Source organism: Notamacropus eugenii, chromosome 1 (genome assembly GCF_028372415.1).
Source record: "Notamacropus eugenii isolate mMacEug1 chromosome 1, mMacEug1.pri_v2, whole genome shotgun sequence".
NCBI lineage: Eukaryota > Metazoa > Chordata > Mammalia > Diprotodontia > Macropodidae > Notamacropus > Notamacropus eugenii.
The window spans coordinates 702568113-702583657 of NC_092872.1; the positions used below are offsets into that span (position 1 = coordinate 702568113).

The 15545-nt window shown below is 42.4% G+C and overlaps 1 protein-coding gene across 1 annotated transcript; it reads left to right on the top strand.

Annotated features, from left to right (window-relative positions):
• The first annotated feature begins 300 nt into the window (after positions 1 to 300).
• Positions 301 to 2456, top strand: LOC140521332 (glycerol-3-phosphate phosphatase-like). The gene is made up of 2 exons (XM_072636259.1): positions 301 to 1158; positions 1509 to 2456. The coding sequence occupies exons 1-2, from the start codon at positions 426 to 428 to the stop codon at positions 1832 to 1834; spliced, it is 1059 nt and encodes a 352-aa protein (XP_072492360.1). The 5' UTR covers positions 301 to 425; the 3' UTR covers positions 1835 to 2456.
• The last annotated feature ends 13089 nt before the right edge of the window (positions 2457 to 15545 follow it).

Consider the following 15545-nt stretch of genomic DNA (forward strand, 5'->3'; position numbering starts at 1 on the left):
AGTTCAGTTGTTTCAGACTCTCCATGCCGCCATTTGGGGTTTTCTTGGCAGGATTGGGGGAGTGGTTTGCCGTTTCCTTCTCCAGCTCATTTTATAGGTAAGGAAATTGAGGCAAACTGGGCTAAGTGACTTGCCCAGGGTCACAGAGGTAGAAAGTGAGTAAGGCCACATTTGAACTCAGATCTTCCTGACTCGAGGCCTGGCACTTTATACACCGCACCCCCTAGCTGCCCAATTCGCTTCACTATTAGCCCCTCGTTCCTTTATTATTGGCCTCGAGGCTAATCTATAAACTACCTGTAAGCCCTTCAGAATCTGCGGGCAAGCTCCATTTTCAAACGGATCCCACGCGACTCCTCATCCCTGTTACAATGTAGCCAGACTCCCCTCTCTGTCCTTTTCTGGGTGTAGTGTTTCCCACCTCCATGCCTTCACCCAGGCTGGGTCTCCTACTCTTGGAACGTTCTCCTTTCCTCCTCAACAAATACCTAGCTTGGGCAGGCGGGCTAGGAGGCCGAGCAGGCTGGGCAGCGACGGCGGGCGGCGACGGCCGCTGCGTCCGGCTCAGCGCCCACCGGGCGCGGAGACTGCTGGCCAGCGTGGACACGCTGCTCTTTGACTGCGACGGCGTGCTGTGGCGAGGGGAGAGCGCGGTGCCCGGCGCACCCGAGGCCCTGAGCGCACTGCGGGCCCAGGGCAAGCGGCTGGGCTTCGTGACCAACAACAGCAGCCAGACCCGCGTGGCCTACGCCGAGAAGCTGCAGCGCCTGGGCTTTGGGGGTCCTGCAGAGCCCGCCGGCCACGAGGTTTTCTGCACCGCCTACTGCACCGCCCTCTACCTCCGGCAGCGCCTGGAGGGCGGCGAGGTCCCGGCCAAGGCCTACGTGCTGGGCAGCCCGGCCCTGGCCGCCGAGCTGGAGGCCGTGGGCATCTCGAGCGTGGGCGTGGGCCCCGAGCCACTGCGGGGCGTGGGCCCTGGAGACTGGCTGGCTGAGCCCCTGGATTCCGGCGTGGGCGCCGTGGTGGTGGGTTTCGACCCCCACTTCAGCTTCGCCAAGCTCACCAAGGCTGTCCGCTACCTCCAACAACCGGGCTGCCTCTTCGTGGGCACCAACATGGACAACCGAAACCCGGTGGAGGGCGGGAGATACGTTGCTGGTCAGTGTGAGAGAGAGAGCCTGGGAAGGAGCCCCAGGCTGAGCTAGGGAATTCAGCCCCAGGGGGGTCAAGGGAGGACGTTCCTTATGCCCAGAACCCTGGGGAAACGTGCCTGGCCTGTAGAAGGACCCCTCCCCTATCCAGGCCAGGCAGAGGTCCTCCAGAGGGGCTGTCTGCCCGTGGACCCTCTTGCAGGCTGAGAGCGCCTGGTGGCCTCACTTGAGCTCTAGGTGGGAAGGGAAGAGTCATCCCACTCTAGGACACTCTCTCCCCCAAGTCTGTGGCTGAGGGGTAGTCAGAGGGTCCCAGGCCAGTGACCATCATCTCATCATACTATCATGCACACACAGGTGCTGGCTGTCTAGTCCGAGCAGTGGAGACGGCTACGCAGAGGCAAGCCGAGATCATAGGTAAGCCCAGCCGATTCATCTTCGATTGTGTGACCAAGGAGTTCGGCCTCAATCCAGATCGCACTGCCATGGTGGGAGATCGTCTAGATACAGACATCCTCCTGGGGGTTACCTGCGGCCTCAAGACCATCCTGACTCTGACTGGGGTCTCCAGCCTGGAGGACGTGAAAGGCAACCAGCAAAGTGACTGTTCCTCCAGGAACAAAATGGTTCCTGATTTCTATGTGGACAGCATAGCTGATCTTATACCAGTTCTTCAAGATTAAAGAGTTACAGGGTCTTTAATCTCCAAAATAAAAAATAAAGAATCAGTTACCTTAATTAATGGGTAGGCTTGAGCATGTACTCATCTAGATGAGTATAAACAACGTATTGGAATTGAAATCTTGGTTTGTAAACCTTGCAGTTGAGCTGGGGAGGGGGGAAGTACAGGGGATGGTTTTATCATCTATTTTAAGATGCACTTTGAAAAGGAGGAAGAACATTGAAGTGGATCCTGACTGTATTTTGTTGGAAGAGAGAGCCCACTACAATGCCTACCTTCCAGGGATTCAGCTAACTTCAGAGTTGTGACTGAAGCAGCAGGGTTTGGGAAGGGAGTGTTTCAGGCTTTTGTTCAAATTTATCTTTCAGAAAAATCTGAAATTCAAAGTTTTTGCATCAATTAGCCCTTTTTTCTGGGCAGGGAAGTGGAGCTATTTTGTGACTTCTGAGTACTGGTACCAACCAAACCAGGCCCAGCCTCAACATCTTTTTGTCCTAGGCAGAGCCACATCTTAGAGGCCTTCAATTTAGAATTACCAAGACTTGGGGAAGGAGGAGAGAACATTCCTGTTTGGACACTCTGAGCTTGTTCCCGTAGCAATAAACACACAGGATTTACCTGTCTCTTCACCTTCTTCCATAGTTTCTACTACAGACAGTAAGTAAGTACTGTTCCTTGGCACCATTAGCTATGTATGCCATGCATCAACTCCAGCCTCCCTCTTCATATGTGATTTATAGAAAGAAATCTCTGTGATTTAAAAGCTTGGCTCTGTCAGATCAGGTTCTCAACAGGTCCGTTAGTGTTACAACCTAATTCTAGAGTAGAGGGAGCAGGTATAGCATCACACATCCTGTCTGGGGTAATTTCCTAGGTCAGAAGTCTCAGGCCCTTGGTTGTTCTATGTGCCATGGAACTGTACTGGTAAAGTGTTTGTGAACCTTCCACACCCCCTGGGGCTCATCCCTCTCTTTTTTCCTGAATTCATATTAAATTTGCAAACCTGAAAAAAAAAATACCCAGCTTCCTTCAAAGTCTAGCTCAGGTTCTCTTTCCTGTGAGAGGCCTTTCCTAGTCTTCCAAATTATTTCTACTTTCCCCAGAAAAATGATAATATTAATTACTTTGTATTTACTCCGCACATTATTTTGTACATACTTGTCTTTGCATTTGGTGGTTTCCCTTATTGGGCTGTAAACTCCTCCAGGACGAGGATTCTTTCACTTTTTGTCTTTGCATCCTTGGTACTGAAAACGCTGCCTAGCACAAGAAGGTGCACAATAAATGCCTGAACACTCAATTTCAGTCCTTTGGAGATTAGGATTGTATGACGTGCGTCCCTACAACATCAGAAGAACAGTTAGCTAGCGTTCACACAGTGCTTTAAGGCTTACAAAGTACCTTCCAAACATTACCTGATTTGATCCTCATGTCAACCCTGATAGGCAGATGCAATTATTAGCCCCATTTTACAGATGAGGAAACTGAGGCAGACACAGGTTAAGTGACTTGCCCAGGGTCACACAACTAGGAAGTGCCAGAGGCTGAATTTGTACTCAAAACTTCCAGACTCTAAACCAAGCACTCTGTCCACCATACCTCCAAGTTGCCAGTATCAATATTTAAAAGATGAGTTTTTGTTTCAGAAAGAAACTTCAGATCATGATGAGAATTTCCCAAAGGCTATCCAGCCTACTTTTCTCATCCTGATCATCCTGACCAATCCTGGGCATCTACTCATTTACTTTTTTCATTATCTAAGAGATACATACATACATATATGCATGGATGAAATCTAAGGTTATCAATCCAACTGCACATCACAGTCAGGATAGCATCAGGCATGAATCAGAAACTGTTACAGTGCTTTGCATACAGTAAGCATCAAATCAATGCTTGTTCATTAGGACAGGAAGGCATCTTAAAATGGAGACTATCAGAATGTTAGAGAGTGTCAGAATGTTAGAGAGACTGGAACGTGCCATTTGCTAGAGCAAACTCCTTCCCCTGTTTTATAGATTGAGGAAACTGAGTCCCAGATATGGAAATGGGCTTGCCAAGGGTGCATCCACAGGGTCAGTGGCAGAGCCAGTTTGAACATCCAGGTCTTCTGATTCCCCCTTCTGTCTAATACTTTGCTGTAAACAAGAATAGTTACCCTTTATACTATACTGAAATTTGTACAAAGCAGTTTGTACAGATTAATTTATCTAATAGAGCATCTAGGTGGCATAGTAGATAGAGTGCCAACCCTAGAATCAAAAGGGCCTGAGTTCAAATATGACCTCAGACACCTGCTGCGTGACCCTGGGCCGCTCACTTAACCTATTTGTCTCAGTTTTTCATCTGTAAAATGAGCTAGAGAAGGAAATGGCAAATCACTGCAGTACTCTTGCTAATAAAACCCAAACGAGATTGCAAAGAATCAGACACCACTAAAACAACTGAATGACAATTTATCTGATCCTCAGAAATCTCTGAGAATAGGCATTAGCATTCCATTTTAAAGTCTGGGAAACTGAGGCTCAGGCAGGTTTAAAGATTTGTCCATGAGTCCTTTGAGCTCCCCAAGGGACTCTCTGACATATTTGGCCTCTCTACACTGATGCACCCAAATGGTGAGTGTCAGATTTGGTCTCACACCCAGATTTCTGCTGAATCCAAGTCACTGTCATGTATCTTAGGAAGCTGAAAGTTATGGATAACGTATTATTTCTTTTCATCTGATAAGACTCATATTAAGGTCATGTTCATTCAATTTAAGAGCTGGCAATTATCTGGGTAATTGAAATTATCTATCTTCTCTTAAGGGAAAACAAAGTCATTTCCTGAATGAAAACAGGCACTCTCTAGACTAAATCTGAACAGGAAGTTTGCAACATTCCCAACAAATGATCATTGAACCTCCAATTACAAGGTCTCTGGTGATGGTTCCCCTCCTAGTGATGCCCATTCTACAGGTGCCTAACCCCCCAAAGTCTTCTTCCAATGCTTAGTAATGGTGCCAAGATGCCCCTGGGTTCTCTAATGCAAAGGAGCAAAATTCAAATAAAAAAGGGGGCCAATAAACTATACATAAGAATTCCTGTGGGCTCCGTGTTGACTTAGAAATTCACATATTTTATATATTTCTCTTTTATTAATCAATACATCAACATACTAAAATCAGATAGGAATGACATTTTAATCTGGAGTGTTGTGGGCCACATACAACCCATGGGCAACATGTTTGACCCCTCTGCTAAAGGCGAGTCATTAGAGTCAAGTTCTACCGGATCCTAAAAAACTGGAAAGACTGAGTACTCCAATGGTGGAGTACTTACCTGTCAGCCAAAAACTAACCTACCTAAGTTTGGGGCAGACTCATCAACAGGTTAAATGAAGGATGATACATTTTCCAACAGCTCTTAAGAGGCAACGTAGGGTAGAAGAAAGTGTTCTAAATATGGTGCCAGAGAACCTGCATTCAAATCCTAAACTATTTCTTACTTCTTATGTGACATTAGGCAGGTCATTTCCCCTTTCCAGGCTTTAGTTTCCTCATCCTCAATGACTTCCAAGATCCCTTTCAGTTCTAATTCTTAGAAGTCGTTACTCAAGTCTCCACTTTACTTACTGGATGATGAATGCTCCCTAAGCAAGTCTCTAATAGGGAAGCTGAACCAAATTCAAGATGGTAGCCTAAGATGGTAGCTAATGTCATAAGAACATCCCCTGCATCTGTCTCCCATATTTCCACCCCATCAACCCAGTCAAAATCTTTCAATCCTACTCAGCATTTTCTAGTATAATCAGCAGAGTTAGTCCACCTTTACAAGCCAGCTTGAACACAGCAAACAGGGATCTGGAGAGAGCAAAACCTCTGGTTAACTTTAATTAAGTTTGCATTACTTTTCCCAGTAGGACCTCAAATTTAATGGTATTATGTTTTAAGCTGTTTGGCAGGCCTTGAGAAAACAGTTTGGGTTTATTTCACTAACAAAAACAAAAATCTTACAGGAAAAACAGTCCATTGTGAAGCTAAGGTGGTTGGAAGGAAAGAGAAGGGGGAGGGATAACTAAACGGAATGGAGAAGCAATTGTTCTTTTCAAGGATGCTGACATTTTCTTTCAAATAAAATATTGTGTTTAATTATCTCTCTCTGGGGAAGACCAAGAAATTCTAGACAGAGAACTAGAAAAGTGCTCTGCAGGTAAGGATGATGTCAGGGGGATGATGGATGTGTGACCTATGGGCACCATTAGAAACCTATTCTCTGCCCTCAAGGAGCATAGCATTTAGCTGTCCAGAGCAGGTTTACACATGCAGAGTCAATAGGGGTGAGAGAAAGATTATTTCTCTCCTATATTAATAGGCAATTATTGAATTAAAACTAAGGTTTTTTTCCCTTCCTTTCCTCACTTAGAAATCAATCTCTGCAGGTTATTCCGTCAGCCTTTGAAGGGGAGGGCTGATAAACAGATGAAATTTTATTCAGATCCCACCAATCGGGAAAACTAGGTGAATTGGGTGGTTCCAGACCACTGTGTTTTACTCAGACAGTTCTGGGTAAGCGTGGATTTCTCCTTTTGTCCAGATTACCTAGACAAGATGACATGGCTGTAGGAAAGTCTCTTTGATCAGTCACATCCCCCAGACCCTCATTAGAATTAGCCCACCTCTTATTATAGTATTCATTCTCTCACGGCTAAGTAATCAGAGTTGATTGTCACCCTCAAAAACACCCACTCTTCCAAGGGCATATAAATATTGAGTGCTTTCCTTGAGGGGTCTTTGGCATTCAAGAGTGTCACTGACCCCTTTATTAATGATGTGCCTAGCATGATTGCTATTTGTTTAATTATGCAGAAACTATGTCTCTCAAACTTTTTATATGCCACAGGGGAACCAGATATAGGGTCTTATTACATATGTTTAACTGGATAATCAGATGAGGAATGCATACAATAATGATTTACATTTATAATATCTAACATCTGAACAGCATTTTAAATGTCACAAAATGCTTTACACAAACTACTTCATTCAAACTTCACAACAATCCTGTGAAGTAGACATATAGGTGTGGATATTCTCATGCATGTACATATATAACACAGTTAACACATACACACATATGCATGTACAAACATATGCAGGTGTTTATGAAATGTATATGTATAAACACATTTTATATGTACATCTTTGTGTGTGTGTGTGTATGTATATATGTATATACATACACACACATACATCTGCAGAACAATTCAAAAGTCTTAGTGAAGTTTTAAACTATTAAAGCTTTAAACAGCACTAAAACTTTCGGATCACCTTGTATGCACACACATACACACGTATTGTTTTGATTTGAATTTGTGATCTCGTCATTATAAGAAACTCCCAATCAATCAATAACAAATATGTAACCTATATGCCAGGCACCATACTCAACACTTTGGATACAAAGACAAAAGCAAAAGTCCCTCCCTCAGGGGGCTTACATTATATTAAGAGAGAAAACATACACACATATATAGTTTAAAAACTCATACAAGGACTCCTTGGAGGGGAAGCTACTAATGGAGCTGCAGGAAAACTGGCTTTTGATCTGAATCTTTAAGAAAATCAGAGACTGCAAGGTGAGATATATAGGGATAAGGATAGGAGCCAGAACTGTGATTTCAATGACATAGGGTGAAGTCAACAAGAAGGCAAGTTTAGAGTTTGTGAAGGACAGAAATAAGTAAAAAAAAGTTGGATAGGACCAGGCCAAACTCAATAGAAATATGGGCCACATATTAACTTAGAAAACCACAAATTAACATTATCTATATTTGATTGTATTTTTTAAAAATTTTGTTAAACATTTCCCAATTAAATTTTAATCTGGTATAGACAGCACAGGGGAGTTTTGCTGACATTTGCAGCCAAGGAGCCATGACATTGACATCCCTTCTCTAAACAATTCTCTAAGCATAGAGAAGAGGCCCACCTGACTTGGTAGAACATGTTTCCTCTACAATGACTTTCCTATGTCAATGAAATCACAGATCGAGCCCCTAGCATTATTCCTATTTATTTCATATCTAACTTGGATATACTGATATTAATCAATCAACAAGAATTTATTGAGCGCTCCTATGTCAGGCAATGTGCTAAGTATTGCCTGGGGCTACAAAGATAAAGTAAAAACTGTCCCTGCCCAAGGATCATAACTCTAATGGGAGAGACAATATGTAAATAAAAAAGAATAATTGATATAGAGAGTAGATGGAAGGTAGCCTTAGAGGGAAAAGCTGGAAGGACCAAGAAAGAACTCCTAGAGAAGGTTGTCCTTAGGCTTAATCTTAAAGGAATCCAGGGATTTGAAGACTCAGGGATGCAAAAGAAGAGCATTCTAGTCATGGTGGACAGCCAATGCAAAGATGAGAGATAGAGAATCCTGTATGAAGAAAAACAAATAGACCAGCATAGCTGGATTACAGTATACATGTAGAGGGGAGTGATGTATCAAAAGACTGGAAACATAAGAAGGAACCAGATTATGAGCAATTTTAAATGCTAAACAAAGGAGTTATATTTGATCTTGGAGGCAATAGGGTGCCATTATAATTTTTTGAGTAGGCAAGTGACATGGTCAGACCTGGGCTTTAGGGAAGTCATTTTGGCTATCCATTGAGTGAAGGATTGATTGGAGCAGATAGAGCCTTGAGGCAGGGAAACCAATTAGAAAACTATTGAAATAGTCAAGGCAAGAGGTTATGATGGACTGAAGTAGGATGGTGGCTCTGTGGCGAAGGAGACATTTTCAAGATATGTAAATAAAGAAAGTATAGGACTTGGCAATTGAATAATGTGGGGTGAGTTAAAAATAAGAAGTGAAGGAAGACACCAAGGTTTTAAGCCTAGGTGACTTGGAGGATGGTGGTACCCTTGGTGGTAATTAGATAAGTTGGGGAAAAGGAAGGACTTTGGAGGAAAAGATAAGTTGCTTGAGACAATAAGTTTGATTTTGAGATGCCTATATAGCATCTACTTCGATATGTTAACAAGGTGGTGATGCAGGACTGTGGCTTGGAAGAGAATTCTACTCCTCTTTTCTCTCAAGTGCCTTGCCCCATTATCCTAATGCCAGTTTTGCCCTTCCAAGACTCAGACTTGGATTTCTACCACCAGCTGCTACTTTCATTACTACTCATATGATGCTGAATGAAGCTGGCAAAATTATACTGAGTAGGTCCACTATAAATTTGTGTTACACAATCTCAACTGGACTCTCACTGCAGCAAGGCAATTCTTTTGTACCTCCAACTCATTATAGCCTTTCGTACCTCTTTAATTAATGGACCATTGCAGCTCTTTCAAATATTTTTAATCCTCTTCAAACCTCCATGATTCCTCCTCTCCCCAACCTCTCAGTTGAGAACTTTGCCTCATATTTGATAGAAAAATTGAAGGCATTCATGATAAGCTCCTTCATCACCTTTCCTCCTCAACTCACATCACCTGTATGGCTTTTGCCACTATCCTCTCCTTCAGTGAAAAGGTGGCTCTTCGCATTGCCAAGGCAAACATTAGTATATGTACATGTCATCCCAACGTGTCCCATCTCCTCCAGCAAACTGCCTCCTTGAGCATCAGTACTCTCTCACTAATCATCAATTACTCCCTGTCAACTTTCTGCTTCCCTGCTGCCTATAAACACACCCATGTCTTCTCAGTCCACAAAAACCCTTAATTTGATCTGTCCATCTCCATTAATTATCATTCCGTATCTCTCGTCCCTTCAGAGGCTAAACTCCTTGAGTAGTCTATCTACAATAGATGTCTCCATTTTTTTTCTTTTACTCTCTTCTTAATTCTTTATAGTCTAGCTTCTAATCTCAACTGAAACTGATATCTCCAAAATCACTAATGATCTCTTAATTGTCAAATCCTATTAGCTTTTCTCAATCCTTAACCTTTGCTAGTCCTGTGTCCAGGTCATACCCATGGAAAGTGGGTGTCCACCAGGGCTCTCAAAAGAGACCAAAAGGACCCTCTTTTCTTCTTCCTCAATATAATCTCATTTGATTTTATCTGCTTCCATAGATTCAATTATCATCTCTGTGCTGATCATTGTCAAAACTACTTATCTTTAATCTCTCTGCTGACCTCCATACTAGCTCCAATTGCCTATAGACATCTTGAACTAGGCTACTGAAATCTTACTCAGAATGTCTAAAACTGATCTATCTTTTCCCCAAAACCCTCTACCCTTCATAACTTCCCTGTTATCATCAAGAGAACTCAACATGAAAGTCACTGCCAAAGTTCACAAAAGAGAACCCCTTACCTTATAAGTTACTGATTCTTCATGATCCCATTTGGGATTTTCTTGGTAAGGATACTAGAATGGTTTACCATTTCCTTCTCCAGCTCCTTTTACAGATGAGGAAACTGAGGAAACTGAGGCAAGTATAGTTAAATACTTTGTCCAAGGTCACACAGAGGGTGACTGAGGCCAGATCTGATCTCTTGAAGATGAGTCTTCCTGACTCCAGGCGTGGCACTCTAACCACTGCACCATTTAGCTGCCCCAATAAACTCTAGTGACTACCTATCACCTCCAGGTTAAAATATAAAATCTGTTTGGCATTCAAAGCCTTCCATAATGGTCCCTCCAATTTTTCTATTCTTCTTTCACCTTACTCCTCATTATGTACTCTACAATCCAGGGACATTTTGCTCCTTGATGTTCTTTGCACAAGACAATCCATCTCTTAACTCTGCGCAGTTTCCCTCACTCTCCTCCATTCTTGGTATTCTCTCCCTCCTCATCACCACCTACCTGCTCAGCTTCCTTCTCACTTTCTACAAGAAGCCTTTCCCAATCGCCCTTAATACTAGTGCCTTCTCTTTGTTAATTATTTCCAACTTATTCTTTACATATTTCATTTGCACATGTTTGTTTCCATGTTATTCCCTCCATTAAACTGTGATCTCCTTGAAGGCAGGGACTATACTTTGCCTTTCTTTGTATCCCCCCAGTGTTTAGTACAGTGTCTGGCATATCGCAGGTACTTAACAAATCCTTGTCGACTGACTGGGGAGAATTTAACATTCTTCTAAGGAAATTGTTTTCAAGTATGAACCACAATATTATACTGGATCACATGAATTGAGAGATAGAACTGAGGGACCCATCTGGACAATTTCAATAAAACCAAATTACTTTTTCTCAATATTTCGTGACAAATAATATTTGAGTCCAGGCTCTTCTCTGGCCACAGAGACACAGCTCTAATGAAGAATTCATTGTTTAAGAGGCCGTAGATAGGAAGTTGGTCTCAGGGTTAGGAAGCCCTGGGCTCAAGACTCACCTCTTCTTATACATGGTGGCTATAAGACCCTGGGCAGTTTATTTGACCACTTGGTTCTGAGCAACTCTCTAAGACTGTAAATTGCCAAAAAGATGACAATCTGTGTTAGTAGACAAAGTTTTTCAGAGCTCTTTACACTGATGAAATCATAAGTTCATTTTGGTTTTCGGGGTTTGGTTTTGTCTTGTTTTAAAGAATTACTTTCTTATGACATAGCAGTTCTCTTCCTTTTATGCAATTCCAAGAAAAGATTCACTCAGCAAGAATCATATGACAACCTCAGAGATCTCTGGAGCATGTGAACATACAAACTAGTTATCTCTGAAAGATAATTAATAATAATGATAATAAAAACAATTTATATAGTGCTTGCTTTACAAATATTATCTCTTGATTCTCATAAAACTTATGAGATAGGTATTATTTTTATCTCCATTTTACAGACTGGGAAACTGAGGCAGGCAGAGGTTAAGTGACTTACTCATAATCACACATCCAGTTAGTATCAGAAGCAGGATTCAAATTCATCTTCTTCAGCCTCAACACTTTATCAACTGCACCACCTAACTCTTTATATTTCCACAGCTCCCAAAATTACTCTTGAATTTTTTAATCTACTAGGATCTTCCTGTTCTTCTCAGCTTCAAGGCTAGACCACAATACCAATACTGGTCAGCCTCAACAGGCAGGATACTTGACTGGGGGATAACACATGGCTTCTCAATGAGTTCACCATTTGCCAATGATGGACCAACATCACGCCTATTAGATGGGGCCAAGAAGCCAGAGGAAGACAAAAGCTTTGAGATAACTTGGTTACTTGAATCCCATCAGAGACTATCTTTGAAGCTTTAATTAAGCTCCTGTATTAATTTACCAGGATCATACTAGGGGCAGGGATGTTGCAATGATTCTGAAGCAGCCAAACCCTCATTGGCATTTTGGGTTTGTTGTTTTTTATGGGTTTGATGATTCCCCCTCCACCTCTCAAGCCTAGGTCACTGCAAAGATCCTTATTTAAACTATAAATTGAATTAAAAACTCACATTTAATATTTAGTTATGATGTGGTTAACAATTTTATGTGTCCGTCTGTTCCTCCTCTATTTGCTTACAATGTTGTCTTTCATGTTTGCCAAAACCATGCTTCTCAGATGGAGAAACAGATGCCAAGTTATTAACAATTATTACCTTTTACAGTCATTTTTGGCCAAGGCTCACTTTTTTGGTGGTCTAATAATTTCAAAATGGGGAACTTTGAAATATTACACCAAGACCAAATAGAACTGTGGATTGGTCCACTTCCTCTTCTCTGACTTCGGCCAACCTAGTGCCCATTGTGAGATGTTTTTCCACACCATTTTTGGCCAACAGAATCTGAGACTGATTTTCACCCCTGTAGCTTCAAACCATCTTCTGGATGCGAAAGCTCCCTTTTGGAAGTCTACACCGCCTGCCTACCTGCCTGGCTGTCTACCTGCCTGCCTGCTTGGTCTCTTGAGAGAGACTCTGTGGAGACAACACAAATCAAATTCCAAAACTAGCATTGAAAAGAGACATCCAGGTCCACATACCACAAACAGACTGAGACATTTGCTGTCTGGCTTTCATTTCCACCAAGGCTTGGGTCAATTGCACCAAGGAGAACACAGCATAGCACAGGATAGGTGATCTCAGAGGCTACCTGGTCCATTTTGGGTCCTGTTCTGTTGTCACATATAGGAGTGTCATGTGTGAGAGAGCCCTGGATGGGGAGTCAGAGAATCAAGGTCTACATTTTAGTACTGTTGACCACATCATTTCCCACATCTGGGTCTCCATGTCTCTACCATATGTTGTAAAACAAAGAGCTGGCCACTGAGCCCAGGCCCTATGAACATGCCCAGAGTGCTACTGATGCAAATGGAAGAAGCTAGGGAGCCTGCTTCAGGCCATAATGATGGTAAGAAACAGATTGAAAGAAAAGGGAATAGAGATTTGCATAATGCTACCTACTATGTGCCTGACCTATACTGTTGTTGTTCAGTCATTTCAGTCGTATCTGACTCTTCATGGCCCCATTTGGAGTTTGCTTGGCAAAGATACTGGGGTGACTTGCCATTTCCTTCTCCAACTCATTTTACAGATGAGGAAACTGAGGCAAACAGGGTAAAGTGACTTACCCAGGGTCACACAGTTAGTAAGTGTCTGAGGTCAGATTTGAACTCAAGAAGATGAGTCTTCTTAACTACACCAGGCATCATACTCACCATGCCACCTAGAACTATGTTACTAATTGTATATTATCTCATTTCATCCTCACAACAACCCTGGGAGGTAGATACTATTATCTCCATTTTACAGTTGAAAAAACTAAGGCAAACAAGGCTTAAGGGACTTACCCGGGATCCCACAGCCAGAAAGTGTCTGAGTCTGGATTTAATCATCCTCACTTTACAGATGAGAAAACTGAGATCCAGAAAGAAGACAGAACTTGCCCCAGGGGCTCCAAGCTAGTAGATATCAGAGCCCAGTCCAAATTCAGGTCCCTGACAGCTCCAAATCCAGAGCTCTTTCTTCTATATCACATTACCTTTAAAAACTGACCACAAAATAAGCAAAAAAATAAGGATCTATTTGAATCAAAAGAAAAGTCTCATAATAACTTGTATATAAAGCCTTTTTCTAAATATAAAATATTATATAAATATGTTCTTTTGTCTTCACGGTTCTAAAAGGTAGGGATGGGAAGGATAGTGATCAACCTCATTTTACATACAAGAAATTAAACTGGAGATACACCATCTTGTGAGTTTCTAAAAATCAGTAGAGCAAGTCACTTCATGTCTATGAATCCAGAAGGGTCAGTGCTAGGTATTCAGCCAGTTCATCATTGCTGCCCTGAGGATTAAGGTGTGAGCAACCCTTCTGGGGCTACTGGTAGCCACTGAGATAAGGACCCATCCATCAGTGATACCCCATTTGGACATGAACTTGGGTTGTAGAGAAAACAATGGTTTGTTCCCTAGATCTGCGGTTTGCACAATATGTAACTGGCACTGGGACTGGGACTGGGGAGAAGGAGGGAGGGGTCAATGCATATAACCTTTTTTGGCCTCAAAGTCCTATGATTTTTCTCATCACAGCTACTATCAGAGCACAGATCAAGGATCCAGGACCCTGAGATAAAATTTCTCTTCTGAGTAATCAATCCTTAAGTTCCTGTGCCCCAGTAAGTGCCTACTGTGTCCCCAGCACTGTGCTAAGCACTGTACAAATGTGTCATTTAGTGGGGGAGATAATATGCAAACAATTATGTACAAACAAGATATATCCAGGTTAAAGTGGAGATTGTTGGTGGTGGTGATACTTCATTGTCAAAGAGGATGAAAGTGGATGGAATCAACGGAGAGAAGATGCTAGCATATTGGTGTGACCTTTAAAAAGTCACTTCACTTCTGTTTTCTGTCTCTTTGCCTATAAAATAAGAAGGTGGGAGGCTGGACTTGATGGCCTTGGTGGGAGCTGGACTTGGTGGCCTCTGAAATTCCTTCCTAGTTCTAAACATATGAAATGTCTCTGAGCCTCAGCTGACCCTGCTGGAAAATGAGGAGTTTGACTAAGATATCCTCCGAGATCCCTCAGTTTTAAATCTATGAAACCTCTCTGAACCTTAGTTGCCTCCTCTATCAAAGTAAGGGTCAGAACTGGATGCCCTTTGTGATCTGTTCCAATTGCCTAATTCTGTGTGATTCTGTTACTGTCTTAGATTCATTCATATCTTTCACCTTCCCAAGTGCCCATTAAACTGCAACCTCATTGTGGGCGAAGACTGTTTTTGCCTTTCTTTGTAACTCCAGTGTTTAGCACAATGCCTTAATAAAAGCTTCTTGATTGATTGACTGATTTTCAGAATAGGAATTGGAAAACCCAGAATTATTTGCATTCTTTCCCACTATAATGTTCTAAGGTCACAGATAATAAATAGCTATTATATCTTAAACCCCAAGGTGGTGCAGCGGATAGAGCATTGGGCCTGAAATTCGGAAAACCTGAGTTCAAATCCAGCCTCATACACTTACTAGCTATATGACCCTGGGCAAGTCACTATTTGCTTCAGTTTCCTCATCTGTAAAATGAGCTGGAGAAGGAAATGGCAAACCACTCTGGTATCTTCGCCAAGAAAACCTCAAATGGGGTTACAAAGAGTCAGACTCGACTGAACTTCCCATGCTACTCATCTTGCCCAAATCCCACACTTTGTAGATGAGGGGGGAAAAGAGAAGTATTATGTGGTTAGGGTTTGTTTAGAGAATATAGGTCAAGAACCTTAAATACTAGGTAGGCTGTGTAGAACTGAGCACAAAGCAATAAGGTGAAGGAAAAAAATCG

Bases quoted from the DNA above. Each gene is read 5' to 3' on its own strand.
- LOC140521332 (XM_072636259.1), top strand. From the start codon at position 426: ATGCCTTCACCCAGGCTGGGTCTCCTACTCTTGGAACGTTCTCCTTTC. The intron at 1,159-1,508 runs GTCAGTGTGAGA...ATGCACACACAG, and splicing joins GGGCGGGAGATACGTTGCTG to GTGCTGGCTGTCTAGTCCGA.